General features: G+C 52.7%; 1 protein-coding gene across 3 annotated transcripts in view; it reads left to right on the top strand.

Moving 5' to 3' along the window:
* PKD1 (polycystin 1, transient receptor potential channel interacting) overlaps nt 1-16,327 on the top strand; it is an 83,443-nt gene that overhangs the window by 39,870 nt on the left and 27,246 nt on the right. Inside the window, exons 7-16 of one of the 3 annotated variants that reach the window (XM_064673407.1) lie at nt 2,296-2,510; nt 3,492-3,604; nt 3,686-3,812; nt 4,718-4,998; nt 5,671-6,420; nt 7,419-7,550; nt 9,059-9,234; nt 9,628-9,761; nt 10,266-13,888; nt 14,624-14,770. In XM_064673407.1, the coding sequence (XP_064529477.1) occupies nt 2,296-2,510; nt 3,492-3,604; nt 3,686-3,812; nt 4,718-4,998; nt 5,671-6,420; nt 7,419-7,550; nt 9,059-9,234; nt 9,628-9,761; nt 10,266-13,888; nt 14,624-14,770 (5,698 nt within the window). Of the gene's footprint in view, nt 1-2,295; nt 2,511-3,491; nt 3,605-3,685; nt 3,813-4,717; nt 4,999-5,670; nt 6,421-7,418; nt 7,551-9,058; nt 9,235-9,627; nt 9,762-10,265; nt 13,889-14,620; nt 14,771-16,327 lie in introns of all 3 variants that reach the window. The other 2 variants (XM_064673406.1, XM_064673408.1) reach the window with 2 other exon arrangements.

The following is a 16,327-nucleotide window of genomic DNA, read 5'->3' as shown; positions in this document are numbered from 1 at the left end:
CAAGGAAGGGAACAGCTGCGTGTGACGTAGGCTTTGAAGGGTCCTGCTCGAGGGCTGACAGCCCCTTCTTCCCAGCCTTGTGTCCGAGCCCTGTTCCCTTCACACGGGGCTTTATCCTGAGATTGCAAACATGTGTTCCCTACTCTAAGGCAGAGGAGGCTGTCCCTCTCCCGGGGTTAGGAGCTGGTCACTGGGTGCTCTGGTGTGTCAGGCGTTGCGTGCGGGGCTGACGGTGCACAGAAACCACGAGGGCTCTGAGCCGCCCAGGCTGTTCCCCAGCTGCTGCCCCACGCTGGTCTCCCCCAGCCCCCTTTATTGCCTGTGTTTATTTTATTAATCCATTCAGATAAACATGCAGGAGGCAGTTCCAGAATGCAGTTTCCCTGATGATAAAAGGCAAAGCGGCCGAGCTGCAGGTTTTTGGAACATGCAGCTTCCATAGCTTCTGATGGGAAAATGGTAGAAGCAGGAAGCTGTTTTCCATCAGAGCAGCAGCACCACTGTCCTCTCCTTTTCTCCTGATGTGGGATGGCCTCCCCAGGAGCAGCATGTGCTGAGTTAGTCTCTCCCTGCCTCCAGAAGCAGGGGAACCCAATTTCCCCTCTGGGTAGCACAGGGAGCCCCTCTCCCATTCCAAGCCTCTCCAGGCTTGTTCTGCTCCTTCTGCCCCAGCAGGGTAGCTCGGTCCTTCCTCAGAGGCAGAGGGATTCTCACACCCTGCTTCAAAAAAGTGTGTTCAGAGTCCTCCTGTTCCTCCCTGCAAGGGAACAGGCCAGGCAGTGGGGCAGGATGGAAGCCAGCCAGCAGCTTCTCTTTTAGTTTCTCCCTTTTTTCTTTCCTTTTTTTTTTTTTTTTTTCTTTTTGCAGTTAGGTCATAGCTGGAATTAGAAAAGGAAAATCTCCACTGAGTTTTCCTGATGGCAGCACGCAAGCAGTTTCCTACCCTGCTCTCCCTAATCCCCTGCCAGTGGTTTGGGAGCAGAACACAGCCCTTATTTACTTTTAGATCATATTTGCAGTGAAAACTACTGATTCACAGAACAGTTATTTTTGTCATCGTTTTTCAGCATGACCTCATGAATCATTTCATCTGGCGTGGGCCTGGGGGTGGAGAGACACCACTTATCTCCCCAGCCTGCTTTGCAGAGCCGTGGTACCACCCCAGGAGCACACTGGGGCAGGCAAGGTCATGGCAGGATTGATTGCAACTGCAGGAGGGAGTATGGAGAAGAAGCTGAGGGGTTGGAAGGGTGCAGGATGTTAATATGGAGAAGTTAATATGGAACAAGTGCCTCACTTTCTGCTGGGTGCAATTAGAAACAGTTGTCCAGGCTGTCTGTGGCTATGAAAGACCGCTCAGCACTTCCCACCAGAATCTCTGCTGGGATTCAGCCAGTTTCCAAATGGGGAAGGGACATTTCATATTCCTAAAACAAGCCTGGCAGTTTTGTGTGTATGTGGGGTTCAGCTGCCTGCAGTGCTTTGCCTCTGCTTATCCACCCTGGCTGCTCCCTGGTGGCTGAGGAGCTGGTTGGCTCCAGGAGCTGCATCCAAGAGAACAGGAGCTGCCAGACCTGGCACCACTGAGCTTTGATCCTGCCCTGGTGCCCATTGCACTTGCAGTGGAGAATTGGCAAATCCCCCAGGTCTGCACAGATGAAGCACAAGTTTTCTGAAGGATTCAGCTTTCTCGGACAGTTCTGTTTGACCATAACATTCCTCTTAGGTCAGGACTCAAAACAGGCTCAGAAGAGTCTGTGAGGGTCATTTAAGCTGCAGTGTGGGCAGGTCATGGTAACAGAGTGCTCTGTTCTGAGGAGAGTGAGATTCAAGTCAACCTGCTCATTACAGAATCATAGAATCATAAAATCACAGAATGATTTGGGTTGGAAGAACCTTAAAGCTCATCCAGTCCCACCCCCTACCACACCTTCCACTAGACCAGGTTGCTCCAAACCCTGTCTAACCTGGCCTTGGACACTTCCAGCTTCTCTGGGCAACCTGTGCCAGGGCCTCCCCACCCTCAGCAGGCTCGTGGGACAGAGGTGTGAGGGGCTGTTGGAGAGCAGTGGTGTGCTGTGGAGGGACTGTTACTGAGGAGCCAGGTTCTGGTGGCAGAACGGAAAGTTACTGAAACCCTTTAGGAACTAAAAGGCTCCATTAAATGCAGCCTGTGACACCCCGATGAAGCTGTTATTATTTTTAGAGAGAACCAGAGATGGCAGCTCTCCCAGCTCTTTCTAATACTCATGATTTCCTGAAATCCCCCCTCCCCCTTCATATTTTTTTTTGAAGGAGCCTCGATGTCTGGATTGGATTCAATGATTTTGCAAGCTCTGGAGCGCAGCAAAGAGGGGAAGGATTTAATCTGGAGAGCTGTCAGAACTGGCTGCCAGGAGAACCCCATCCCTCCAACGCTGACCATTGCGTCCGGATGGGCCCGACGGGCCAGTGCAACACCGACCTGTGCATGGCCAAGCACAGCTACGTCTGCGAGTACAAACCCAGAGGTGGGCTCTGCCTCCCCCCCAGCATTGTGGGCAGGCAGGTCACTGGCACATCCTGCTCTCAGTGACACGTGGCAAGGAAAAATAGGGTTTCGTGGAGAGAGAGGGTCATCTAGAGCATCACCACAGAACAAGTAGGACTTGTAACAATATTCCCAGCAGAGGCTTGGCTGATAGCTTCCAGAAACCCAACTTTAGCCCAAAGGGAAGAATTTGGCCTACTCCAGTCTTTCCCATCAGCAGAAGGAGGGAGAGGAGTGAAGCTTTGAGGCAGAGCTCTGGAAATAGCTTTTCCCTGTTATTTGAGCAACCTCTGCTGCTGGCAGGAGGCCAGTGGTGATACCTTGGTGGCTTGGTGTCCTTCTGTGGCATCGTGTACTTTGTGAGACGTTGGGGCCTGATGACTTAAAAAGGTGTGAGATGGTGTGTGCTGTGCAGGTCTGTGTTTTTGCAGCTTCCCAAATATCCCAAAGCAGTATAGGGAGGAATAAACAGCATTAGAGAGGTCATGAAATATGGGAGAAGATTTAGGCCAGAAGGAAGAGCCATTGCTAGGAAGAGGGCACTGGCCCTGGTCAGAGGGGCAGCATCAGTCCCCAGAGCCTGATCAGAGGTGTTTGCTGCTGGTGGAAACCAGCTGGTCCTGCACACATTTCCCAGGAAGTCCAGGGGCACAGGGAATATGAGGGGTGCACCTCGTGCTCTAAAATTCAAAGCAAATAATTAGTTGTTGGAAGGGAGGAGTGTTTGCAAAGTTCCTAGAAGTCAAAATTGCTGCAAACGTGACTTGTGCAGGATGAGAAAGAAATCAAAACACGTGTAAGAAGAAGAAAGGAGGTACAGAGTTACAGAGCTGCTTCTCCAGCACAGCTGGAGTGACAAGGGGTCAGGTCCAAGCCCTGCTGCAGCTTTGCAGGGTGGAGGGAATGCCCCAGTCCTCGCTGGGTCTCATGGGCTTTGTTCAAATATCTCCTTTGTAAACAGGAGTTCTCCTAAATGCTGAAAACTTCTTTGAGGGCGACGCTGTGTTTGACACACCTGAGGCCGTGAGGAACCTGACTGGAGCTGTGCTGTCAGAGCCATGGCAGGCTGAGCAGGTGAGAAGGGTTTGCTCACCCTGCCCATGCCCAGGGAGCCCAGGGAGACACAGGCAGGTGAGAGCTGTGTGTGTTTGGCAGGTGATGGAGTTCCCTGAGCTGGCATTCAGGCACGAGGGGTATCTGACTGCCCTGGAGTTTGTGACACAGGATCTGCATCAGCCCGTCCAAGTGAGGTTCCAGGTGCACAGGCCAATGGATGGAGAAGGTGAGACATCTCCTCAGCGCTTGTGGGGTTGTGGGAGGGGATGGCATCAGGGCCATGTCAAACTACGTGGCCTTGTGGCCCCTCTGGCTTCAAAGCTTTGACCTTAAAGGCTCAGAGATTTGGTTCTGTTTTTTGAGGAGGTCAAAATGCAGGATCTGCAGGGAGGGTTGGACAGCCTGAGACTGCCTTGGAGAAGTGGTTATCCTGGAAAAAATAATAGAGGGAGAAGCCTCTCTCCATGCATGAAGAGAATGTGAGTGAAAGGAGCGTGTGTAGAAGTCAATTAATCTTCTGAGCTGTACTTTTTTGCTTTGGGAAGGCACATGTCAAATGGGAATGTGTTCTGGTCCATCTGGCCCCACGGGTTAACAAGGAAGAACATTTTCCTGAGCCCATTTCTTCCTGATGGATGAGATAATCTAAAAAGCCTTTTATTCCTTGTACAACAGCTCAACAGTCACAGTTTTGGCAACAATTAATTCTGCAGCAGAATGTTTGTTGTAGCCGTAGGGTTGGCTGGTTACAAAAGGATCTTTTTTGACACTGACAAGCTGATACTTTGACATGGAAACATTAACTTCAGAAAAGTTGCTTAATGTGTTTTCAAAGTCAGAGCCAGCTCTGCTTTCTCTTGGACTTGCTTTTGCTCAAGCACAGATCTCTTTTAGAGTGCAAATTGGTGTGTTCTCACTGGAAAAGAGACAGCTTTGGTTTTAATGATCTTTGTGAATTTTTCCAGTGAAACAAGGCACTTCAGTAGCACCAGCATGTGCTGCAGCTTCGACTTTTACTAAGAGTGGAGCCATCATCTGAGTGGAAAAAATGGTGGATTTGGAGGAAAGAAGTGCAGCAGGAGTGTTACTTGTGAGAATGGTGATCTCTGCTTTCTTTTTCACTTCTTCCAGACTATCAGGAGGGAAGCAATGCTACGGAACCATTCCATCCTGCTCAGGATGACGGGAACTGGACGCTGCTGGAATGTCCTCCTGGTTTCCAGTGGTGTCATTTGACTGATCTGTGCTCGTCCCACAACAACTGCTGCAACGCGACCGAGTGTGCCAACAACAGTTCCTTTGCCAGCAGCCCTGCCCCCGGGGCCCTGCAGCCCAACGACAGCCAGCCCAGCTATGAACTCCACCAGGAATTTCTCTTTACAGTACCAGCTGGCCCCTCTTCCCAGTATCAGGTCAGTGTTTACACTAGCTGTTGTAACCAGTGGGTAGGTGGGGCAGTTTTCTCCTGAGGGCTTTGGGTAAATTTGAGTTGTGGCAGATGGAGACACTGAAGTCCACTGAAATGAAAGGATGTGCCCAGTGTCACACATGCCATGACATAGCTCTGAGCCAGGGACTCCCTGTTGCCAAGCACAGTTGGTCAGAGGGGTCAAAAGAGGGTGGTGAGGCTCTGGCACAGGTTGCCCAGAGAAGCTGTGGCTGCCCCTGGATCCCTGGAAGTGTCCAAGGCCAGGTTGGATGGGGCTTGGACCAACCTGGGCTAGTGGAAGGTGTCCCTGCCCATGGCAGGGGGTGGAATGAGATGAACTTTCAGGTCCCTTCCAAGCCAAACCTTTCTGTGGTTCCATGATTCTATGAAAAGGCCGTGCAAATTCCCTGGGCTGTTCCCATGGCATTAACACAGTGGAGATGGAGCATAAAGCTGATTTCAGTGTTGGCACATTTTATTCAGAGTGGCCAAGGAGAACAGGGTGGAGAAAGGTCTCCTTGTGCTGTGTTTGGATCTGCAGCTCTTCTATTGGTTTCCCCTTGGCAGGACATCCAGCATCATGCCCAGGCAAGAGCTTGGTGCTGAGTGCTCCTAACATGACGCATTAATCCAAAAATGTCTCCACTCTTTGCAGGTCTCATTCAGAAAAGAAAATATCTTTGTCAGGGCTGGGGATGTCTTCAGCATCCAGCACAATGCAGGCTCGGGCTCCTTCCTGCAGTGCCAGCCCAGTGCCACATCCCCATCCAGAACCAACGTGCTCCGTGTGAACTCCTCCGAGTGGGCGCCGGGCCCGTCCGAGGGCTCCGTGGGCCCCCCCTGGGTGAACAGCGCCGTGTGCTCGCTGCGTGTCCGCTATGCCGAGGAGCAGCTGGTCCCGGTGCTCAGCCCCCACAACACGGGGCTGGACCAGCCCGGTCTCTACACGGTCAGAGCCAGCGTGGACAGCGGGGTCTTCAGCGCCAACCTGTCCTGCAGCTTCCGGGTGGCCTCACGGGTGTCGGGCCTGCGTGTCATCCACCCCCCTCCCCAGGGCAGCAGGGTCTACCTGCCCACCAACCACACCACCCTGGTGCTCAAACTGTCCTCGGGGGTGAACGCCACGGCCACCTGGCTGGGGGACAACCACAGCGTGCCCTTCACGGGGGCCTGCCCGGCGGCCGTGGCACCGCTCACGGCGCAGTGTGCCAGGGACAACAACGACACCTGGTTCGCTGTGGTGCAGCTGAGCGGCCTCAGGGAGGGGCTCAGCACCCACGTGCTGGTGGCGGAGAATGCCGTGAGCTCCCAGAACATCACGGTCACGGTGAAGGTGGAGGAGCCGATCCGCGGGCTGAGGGCCACCCCCGACCCCGAGAGCAGGGTCCTGCTGAACACACGGGTGGTGAGTGGTGGCTGCCGCCCTTAATTCACCAGCTGGGTTTTTAGCCTTCCCCTTTAGCCCGTAGGTGTGTGTTTGGCTCTGGGGAGGCTGGGTTGGGGGGAGCACTGCTTGCTGCTAAGCTCCCAGGCTGTGCTGCCCGCGCTGCTGCAGACACAGGCATGTGGCACAAGCACTGGTGCTCTCCAGCAGGAAGGCAGCTTGGCTGTACGTTCCCTTGAATCCCCTCAGAGGTAAGGCAGTACCTCCTGCGAGGGGGATACTGGCTTTCCACTTCCACAGAAACCAGAGGCGTTATGAGAGGCCAGTATTTACCTTCTTTTGACTTGTCAAGACGTTCAGATTTGCTCTGCTAAATCCTTACATCAGCTGGCTGAAGCTGTAAAAAAGCTTCATCCGTCCAAGTCTTGGGGTTCCTCTGGCATTTCCAGTCTTTTTGTTTTCCAAGCCCCTGTCCCCAGAGCTGCAGCCCTGGGAACCTGTTCAGCAACTGCCCCAAATGCTCTGTTCAAGCTCTGGCTGCTTCCAGCAGATCCTGCACCTCCACCTCTTGGTCTCACCCTTCCTGGCTGCCACAGTCTGCTCAGGAGGCACTACTGGAGTGAGGACAGGGCAGGTCAAGCCCTTCAGCCTTTGGGTCAGGCACCGTCCATGGGCGAGGGTCAGAGGCTCAGCTTACAGGTGTAGCTAAAGCCGAGTTGTTTATTTGCAGATATCAGAAGGTTTTTTAGACCTGATCCCAAGAGCAGAGTGCTGGGCTGTGGGAGCAGGGAGTGTGGGGTGTGCTCCCTGCTCTGCTGGTCAGGGTCTGCATTTCTCCATCAGCAGCAGAGCCCCAGACGATGTGTCACCTCTGTGTCATGCTCTGAGGGCACTGTCTGCAGGTGTGAGGTGCCTCCCAGTCTGACCCTGCTCCCTCTCCAGTTCAGCTGGAGATCTCCTGGGAAGTGCTGGGCATGCTTTTCTCTTGCACTAGTATGAAATGTTCTCATGCCTTTCAGAGCTACATCCCTGTGATGGAGGCTGGGTCAGATGTGACTTTCCGATGGACAGTAGATGATAAGCCATCTTTCACTTTTTACAATGTTGTCTTCAACGTTATCTACCAAAGCCCAGCCGTGTACAAGCTTTCGGTAAGCCAAGGCCTTTCCCATGATACCATTTCAACCCTGGGTTTCCATCTCATCCCACAAACTCAGCGGGAAGAGCAGCAGGGAGAGGAGAAGGCAGAATTGAGCTGAGGTTTTCACTGTGCTCCCAACGAGCTCATCTGCTATTTCTCATTGAGCTGCTCTTGCAAATGCAAATAGTTTCTTCTGTTCTTCCATTACTTCACTTTATTCCTCATCTTTGCTTTCTCCTCTTTTCTCCTTGTTCTCCTTTCTGCTCACGGAGTGTCTGTGCTTCCTCCTCCCCAGCAGGAATGAGGCAGGAGATACGGATTCAGAACCAGGCAGAGGCAAGATGCAAACATAAGACTTCTGTAGGCAGGACAGACCTCCCACAAGCTCTTCTGTTCTCTGTCCTGTTCTCTTCCTCCTGATGCAGACTGGAACTGGGTTTTGTCATGGCCCCAGAAGGATGGAGCAGAGAGTCTGGGCCAAGGGGGGTGTGTATTGTGGAACAGGAGTTTATCTCTGGCCAGAACATCTCTCTGTGTCATGTCCTGTACTGCCAGGTGGAGTCTGCTCTCATCCAAGGTGCTTGATCCTCTTGCAGGGTGACTTGGCTTCCTGAGGAGACGCCAGGCCCAGCTCCAAGGCCACGCTAGCACTAATTTGCTTGGTGCAGCACTAATTTGCTGGGTGAAGCACTGTGCTGACAAGCCTGGGGCGCTTTCACTTACAGAGCTGACAAGGTGCCATTAGCCTGGGGGGCACTGGGTTCAGTGTAGCAGTCACAGAAGCCTAGACATGAACTTCTCTTACATGTTTGGGTTTGATATCTCTACTCAACTGGGTTTGCAGGGTCCCTCTGTCAGCAGCTCCTGCAGGTGAGGAGGTGGCAAGATGCTCTGTCACCAGGTGCCCTGTCAGTGTTTCAAGCCTAAATAATCTTGAGGATCCTGCTCTATTTCTGTTGTGTCTCTTGCCTCTCTTTCCTCCTCGGCCCAGCCTTGGTCTCTCTCTCTGTGCCCACCACACCAGGATCCTGGAGGTGCACTTCATGTGCTTGATTTTATGAGCCTCTCCCATCCCTGCTCTCTGTGCTTGAAGCCACTCATCTGCCCCTGTCCCAAGGTGTCTGTTGTCCCCTTGGTGGCCTGTGCTCAGCAGCTGGAGGCTGTACAGGGCATGTTGGAGCCAGCACAGGGGTAACTGGCAAGTTCAGAGCCAGAGGAGCCTCTGGATGAGAAGCTCCTCTCTTTCCCTCTTGCTGTAGCACCAGTCCTTCCTTGGGCTGACTGTACTGGTGGTTCCAGCAAGAGGTGGCTTTGCCAGGTGGGTGACCTGCCAGCCTAGGCTGCTTTCCAGTGCCATCCAGGCTCTTGCCCTGCCTCCCTGCCCCAGGGGCCACTCTTCTCTGCGCTGGCCTGCTCGCCTGCCTGGTGGGACATCTTGAGTGCAGTGAAGCCTCACACTCAGAGGGCAGCAGGATGAGGTGATCCCCAGCACAGTCTCTGTCCCACTGTCCTTCCCAGCTCACCGCCTCCAACCACGTCAGCAACTTCACGGTCAATTACAACGTCACGGTGGAGATGATGAATAAGATGAAGAACCTGACGGTGGTGGGTGTCCTGCCAGTCCTGCCCCAGAACAGCACCGTGGAGCTCACAGCGAGGGTGCACGTTGATTCGGCTGTGGAGGCTCTGTTCCTGTGAGTCCTTTGCTACTTCCCCAAACTTAGGACCTTTCTGTGCATATCTTACCTTGCCTGCACTGTTTCTCTTCCCAGGGCCAGCTGGTCCATCTCTCAGATGCTGCCTAGTTAATTTGAAATCCCTGTGGGTCAATCAGACTGGCTGGGACCTGTAGTTCAGTTCACTCTTTAAAGTATTGCAACACTGCTCTAATATTGGGTTCCTCCTCCTCTTACCACTGCTGTGCTCCTCTCAGCATTGGGCACAGCTACTGCTTTGATACTTGTCATGCTGTTTCCTATGTTTCTTTTGGAAAACCCAGCCCCAACCTGAAAGACAGGCCAGGATTCCTCTGGGATTTCCATGATTTTCCTGTTGTGCAGTGTAACACTGTTTACCTGTTTCTCCAGGTGGGATTTTGGAGATGGTGTCCAGGAGACATACCTGTTCAAACCTCCCTACAACAAGTCTTTCCTTGTTCCTGATCCCAGTGTCCATGAGGTTGTCATTGAGCACAATGTTTCACACATCTACCAAGACCCAGGTATGGTCAGGAAGGTTCTTTGGGGAAGAAGGGGCTCAGGTGTTTTTGTTATGAGGGGACTACAAGACACCATCCAATAAAACCAAGGCATGGAAGTCATTACCTTGTTCCTGAACGAATGGCCAGTGACTGGAAGTCTCCAGTTGCCATCCTCTATAACTGTGTTTCTTGGAGAGGTTTGGCCACGCTGTAAGAAGCAGGTCTACCACACACAGTCCATTTTTGGGCAGTCTCAGTGGATAGATAGATGAGGGGCAGGGCAGGGTCTGTGCTGGTGGGAGGGATGGGCAACAAGGAGGGTCTGTTCTGTGGGCAAATAGAAAGAAAATCTTTTCTCTGTACCTGCTGGACTGGCTCCTTACTTGGTGTTTGGTCCTTGTGCACATGTCCTGGTGTAGTTCCTGCTGGTCGTGGGCTGGAGCAGGGAAAGCCTTGGGTGTGCACAGCACAGGGGCAGACAGACATGTCCTCACCCTGGTCTTGCTCTGCTCTCTTCCAATGCAGGAGAATATGCCCTGATGGTTGTCGTGTCCAACCAGTTCGAGAACCTCACGCACTTGACCCCAGTTCACGTCCACAGTTACCTGGTTGACGTGAAGGTGGAAGCAGAGGAGGAAGTTTTAGTCGTGAGCCGCCCGGTGACCTTCCGAGCCCATCCCCTGCCGTCCCCCTATGGCGTCGTGTACACCTGGGACTTTGGGGACAGGTCCCCCCTGCTCACAGAGATCCAGCCTACAGTGACCCACAGCTACGCCCAGAGAGGGGTGTACAACGTCACCGTGACAGCCAACAACACCGTGAGCAGTGTGGAGACAGTGGAGTGCTACCAGGTGTTTGAGGAGATCAGCGGGCTCCGTGTTTCCGCGGGCGAGGCAGCAGAGCTGGGAGCGTCTGTCACCATCAACGCCTCCGTGCAGACCGGGGACAGCATCACCTGGGTGTTCGACCTGGGGGATGGGACGGTGCTGAGGAGTCAGGAGCCAGTGGTAGAACACGTGTACATAAAGGACATCAACTACACTGTGAATGTGACTGCTGTGAATCCCGTGAACTCCATCTCCCAGGCTGTTCCTGTTCGGATATTTGTCCTGGAAGTGCTCAAAATAGAGCCAGCTTCTTGCATCCTGGAGCACCCGGACGTGCAGCTCACCGCGTACGTGACAGGGAATCCTGAGGAGTACATCTTTGACTGGACTTTTGGAGATGGCTCCTCCAATGTCACAGTCAGGGGGGACCCTGGGGTGAGGCACAACTTCACCCGAAGCGGGACATTCCTGCTCTCCCTGACTCTCTCCAGCAGGTTTAACAAGGCTCACTATTTCACCAGTGTCTGTGTGGAGCCGGAGATAGTCAATGTCACCCTTCTCCCTTCCAAGCACTTTGTGAGGCTTGGGGAAGAGAGCACCTTCCAGGTCAGTGCCATGCCTCCCTACCAGTACCGCTACCGCTGGGATTTCGGGAACAACGAGTCCGCCAGATCGAGTGGGACCGAGGTGACCTACACCTACAAGAACACAGGGGTCTTCCTGGTCACAGTGACCGTCTCCAACAACGTCTCTTTCAACAACGACACAGCATTTGTGGAAGTCCAGGAACCAGTTGGGGTAGCGAAGATTGAATATAATGGGACAGATGTTTTGGAGCTGAACCAGATCTACCTGTTCTCTGCCAGCATGAATGGAACCAAAGTGAGTTACTGCTGGGACTTTGGAGATGGCACTACCCAGCCTGGGCAAGTCGCCACCCACTCCTACAACAGCACGGGCCGTTACAGCATTACTGTGATGGGCCAGAACGACGTGAGCTCCAACGAGACCACCATCGACGTCACCGTGAAACGTCGGCTCTTTGGCCTCACCATCAATGCCAGCAGGACAGTGGTGCCACTGAATGGGTCGGTGAGTTTTGTAGCCACCCTCGTGGCTGGCACTGCCATCCGCTACTCGTGGATCCTCTGCGATCGGTGCACTCCTATCCAAGGCTCCTCCACAATTTCCTACACCTTCCGGTCCGTGGGCACGTTCAACGTCATTGTGACAGCAGAGAACAAGATCAGCTCGTTGCAGGACAGCATCTACGTCTACGTCCTGGAGCAGATTGAGGGCCTGCAGGTGGCCAGCGGTGACCTGGTGGAGGACATGTATTTCCCAACAAACAAAACACTCCATTTGCAGGCCGTGGTGAGAGAGGGAACAAACATCTCCTACAGCTGGGTAGTCCAGCGGGATGGCAATGCTGTGCAGACCTCCACTGGGAAAACCTTCTCCTTTAGTGTCCCCGAAGCTGGGAACTACACTGTCTATCTGAAGGCCACCAATATGCTGGGATGTGCCACTGTTAACAGGACACTGGAGTTTGTTGAAAGCCTTGGTCTCCTAAAGCCCTATGCCTTCCCCAACCCAGCTGCTATTAATGCCTCTGTTAACATAAGTGCCACCATAACCAGTGGCACTGGCATCACATACGTGTGGTACCTCGAGGATGGCTCCTCTCCTGTTACTTCTGAACCCTTCATTATACACTCCTTCCAAAGCCCTGGGGTGATCGAGGTCGTCGTCGGAGCAGAAAACAAGCTGAATTCAACCAATTCAACAATTTCTATCTGTGTAGAGGAGGTTATAGAGGGGCTGAGTATAGGGACAGCAGAACTGGACTGTAGGTATGTCTCATCAGGCTCCACGGTGGTCTTTGAGGGGGAGCTGCAGAAAGGGACTGAAGTGACCTGGCTTTGGGAGGTGCCCAATGGCACCTTGACTGGCCAGTCTGTGGCAGTCACATTCCCTACGGCAGGGCTTTATACAGTCCATCTGAACGCATCCAACGACATCAGCTGGGCTCTGGCCAGCAGGAATATCTCAGTGCTGGACAGGATCCAAGGTCTGGAAGTTCTCGCCAGCAAGAAGGTGGTGGAGCCAGGGGAGCAGGTCACCTTTGTGATCAGGATGTTGTCAGGTACCTCTGTGAGTTACCTGGTGAGCATAAGCGGGGATTACTCTGTGGTGCTCAACGGGTCCAGGTACACCCATGAGTTCGCCAAGAGCGGTGATTACCTGGTGACTGTGACCGTGCAGAACCAGATCAGCATCGCACACGCCCAGGTGCTCATCTCTGTCCTGGAGGCCATCCGGGATGTCAGGCTCCTGAACTGCTGTGAGGAGGGCATCCCCACAGGCACGGAGAAGAGCCTCAGTGCCCGCGTGGGGAGCGGCTCCCGTGTGTCCTTCTCCTGGCAGTTCTCCCTGTGGAAAGAGCAAGGTCGGTCTGTGGTCACTGTGTCAGGAGAGAGCGTTTCCTACACTCCAGAAGCTGCAGGGCTGCTTGAGATTCACCTCAGTGCCTTCAATGACTTGGGAAGTGTCAATATCACCAGAACCATCCAGGTCCAAGACCCAATAGTCGAGGTCTCCCTCTCTGCCTCCAATGCCTTTGTCAACAGGACGGCACTGTTTGAAGCCATGGTGGTGCCCAGCAGCAGGAGCGTTGAGTTCTTGTGGAGCTTTGGGGATGGTTCTTCCACTCAAACAACCAGGGTTGCAGTGGCCAACTATTCCTACCTGAGTCCTGGGGATTACCTGGTGGAGGTGAATGCCACCAATCTCATCAGCTTCTTCATAGCCCAGCTCACTGTCACCGTCAAAGTCCTGGAGTGTGAGGAGCCGGAGGTGGAGTTGGCCTTGCCCCCCCAGGTAGTCATGAAGCGATCCCAGAGGAACTATCTGGAGGCACAGATTGACCTCCGAGGGTGCATCAAGTACCAGACAGAGCACCTGTGGGAGATCTACCGAGCACCCAGCTGCATGGACCTGGATGACTCCAGCAGGATCTGGCTGCCGAATGTTGACATGAACAGGCCCCAGCTGGTTATCCCAAAGCTCGCCCTGCACGTTGGGAACTATTGCTTCATGTTTATTGTCTCCTTTGGAGATACCCCCTTGTCCAAAAGCATCTTTGCCAATGTGACTGTGATCCCAAGTAAGCTGGTCCCAATTATTGATGGGGGGTCATACCGTGTATGGTCCAACACTCAGGACTTAATCTTGGACGGGGAGAAGTCCTACGACCCGAACTTGGATGACGGCGAACAGACCCCACTGTTGTACGAGTGGTCCTGTACGTACTCCTCCAAGGTAAGAGCAGTCTTGCACAGCCAGGGTGACCGCTGGGGAGCTCCAGCTGCACGTCAGCTCCACTACAAACATGTCTGGCCTGAAATAGCTGCTGACTGCAGTTCTGGGGGCTGAGGGCTCTGGTCCCTGTCCCATTAACAGTTAAATGTCTCTAATGCCATCAGGGGACAGAGTTAGACTTCAGAGAGGTCAAGTGACCACAAGTTGTGGTCACAAGCAGGTCACTGTCCTCACATGCTGAAGTGGTCTGACCCTGCACTGATGGAGGGGCAAGAGAGAACTGCCCTGCAGATCCTGATGGGAAATCCACCTCAGGAGCACTTTTTGATTGAATGTGGGATTCTTTTGCTTGTAAAATGTCGTGTTTTCTGTTTATTTGCCTCAAAATAGCAAGATGTGAAGTGTCTGTGGATTAGACCTTTTGAGTTAATGTGAGCTTTTTGTGATTCTTGGCAATGTTTATAAGCTATTTAATGAAGAATTAATTGCTATAAAATAAGAATCTGAAGCTCAGATGAAACACAGGAGTATTCCAAGTACTGTTTACTAACCTGAAGAGTAGGATGATGTGTTTTGTTGTCCACACACGCCCTGTTTCTCCCACCCCAGTGGTGGCACTGCACAGTGAGGTCTGTGGCAGTGACTCTGTGTGGACCTGAATGTTTTGGCTGTGGACTAACCCGACTTGCACCCGTACCAAGGAGGGTTTGAAAGTTCTTTTCTCCTTGCAAGCAGAGCTCGGCTGCAGGGTGCTCTCTGAATTTCAGTGCCAGTGAAGGAATTGTCACAATTCCCAAAGCTGAATTAGAAGCAGATGTGGCGTACACGTTCGACCTCACCGTCAGGAAGGGGGACATGAGTCCTGAGGCCACCAACCAAACCGTACGTACCACAGACAACTGTCACTGCTCTCCTTGGGTGCCTGTTGCTGGACACAGCCAAACTGGGAGTCACAGAATTATAGAATGATTGGGTTGGAAGGACCTCCCACCCCCTGCCATGGGCAGGGACACCTCCCACTAGCCCAGGTTGCTCCAAGCCTTGTCCAACCTGGCCTTGGACACTTCCAGGGATGGGGCAGCCACAGCTTCTCTGGGCAACCTGTGCCAGGGCCTCCCCACCCTCTCAGGGAAGAATTAGTCCCCAGATTTTAGGGCATCACTGGGGCTCTGTAACTGATCTCATCCAGGTTGTTGGCAGGAGCAGACATTGGTATTTCTGTGAGAGAGCCATCTTACAGTCATCTTCCTTGGGCAGCACTTTTTGCTTCTCCTACCAAGTTCTTTTAGTTTCTGTATAGAATCATGTGGGTTAGAAAAGACCTTTAAGATCATTGAGTCCCACTATGGGCCAGCGAAGGAGCCCGGCCATGGTCGGTGGCTCTCCCAGCACTTTATGCAGTCTTGGCTCTTCACATCCCACAGCAGCAGGGTCTTCCCTGGTTTTTGCCCAGAGAGAGCTTCCTTAGACCTGGTGCTTAATTCTACTGTCAACAGTTCCTCTCTTCTCTCCTTCCAAATTTTTTGAAGGGAGGATTTTCTTAAGTGCATGTTGTTTATGACACATTAAACCCAAGGCCGAGCGCACCCGCAGCCCGACGGTTCATGTCAGGAACGTTCATCTGGTGCACTTGGCAATTAGAGGTGTAGTTACTCTGAAAGTGGAAACTCTTACTGCCGGGGTTTGAAACCAGAGCTGGAGGATGAAAAGAAAAAAATGAAATTGATAGTCTTTCAAGGACATTCCGTACTATCTGGTTTCCATGCGCGAGCGCAAAACAATGATCCCAGTGTCGCAGGAAATTTGCAAATACTGGAGGAATGAATGGAGCTTCAATGCTCTCAGACTTAATGCTGGGGAATATTTATCCTCTTTTAAGAGTCTGCCATGTTAAACAATGTCTTCATTACTGTCTTTGAATTCCTAATGCTCGTTATGCCAGGACAGAGGGCTCTGTCCAAGACTGGACAGGCCTGTTTCCTTGGGGATTAAAGGAATTTAGACAAAGTACAGGGGTCAGAGCTCAAAAGCTGTTGTGTCTGAGCCACCGGTGCCTCTGCTCTCTCTGGGTGCTCTGCCAGGAAGGTGTGGTAGATATCTTGAGAAGTGCAGTTAGATTCCAGCTAAAACCCTGGAACAACATGCTGCTCTCTGGAAAAGGTGGTTCTTCCATCCCTAACCTACAGCCAAAGCAGGGTTTGCTGGGAATTCAGCACAGGGGGCCAGAGGAACATTTTGAAAGCAATTTATGTTGTTAAAGTATAGATAAAGTAAATCCAGAATGACTTAGATTGGCCCAGTTTGGCATTGAGTGGCTCTTGAAAACCAGTGATGGAACTGGGCAATGTGAGAACAGTGATGTAGCTTAAATCTGACTGGAAATCCTTTGGGAATCCCTTCCTCCTGTTTCCTTAGCATAGGCTGAGCTGGTGCACAGCG

This window comes from Pseudopipra pipra, chromosome 16 (genome assembly GCF_036250125.1).
Source record: "Pseudopipra pipra isolate bDixPip1 chromosome 16, bDixPip1.hap1, whole genome shotgun sequence".
In the NCBI taxonomy this organism is placed as follows: Eukaryota; Metazoa; Chordata; class Aves; order Passeriformes; family Pipridae; genus Pseudopipra; species Pseudopipra pipra.
This window is presented reverse-complemented; position numbering and strand designations above follow the sequence as displayed.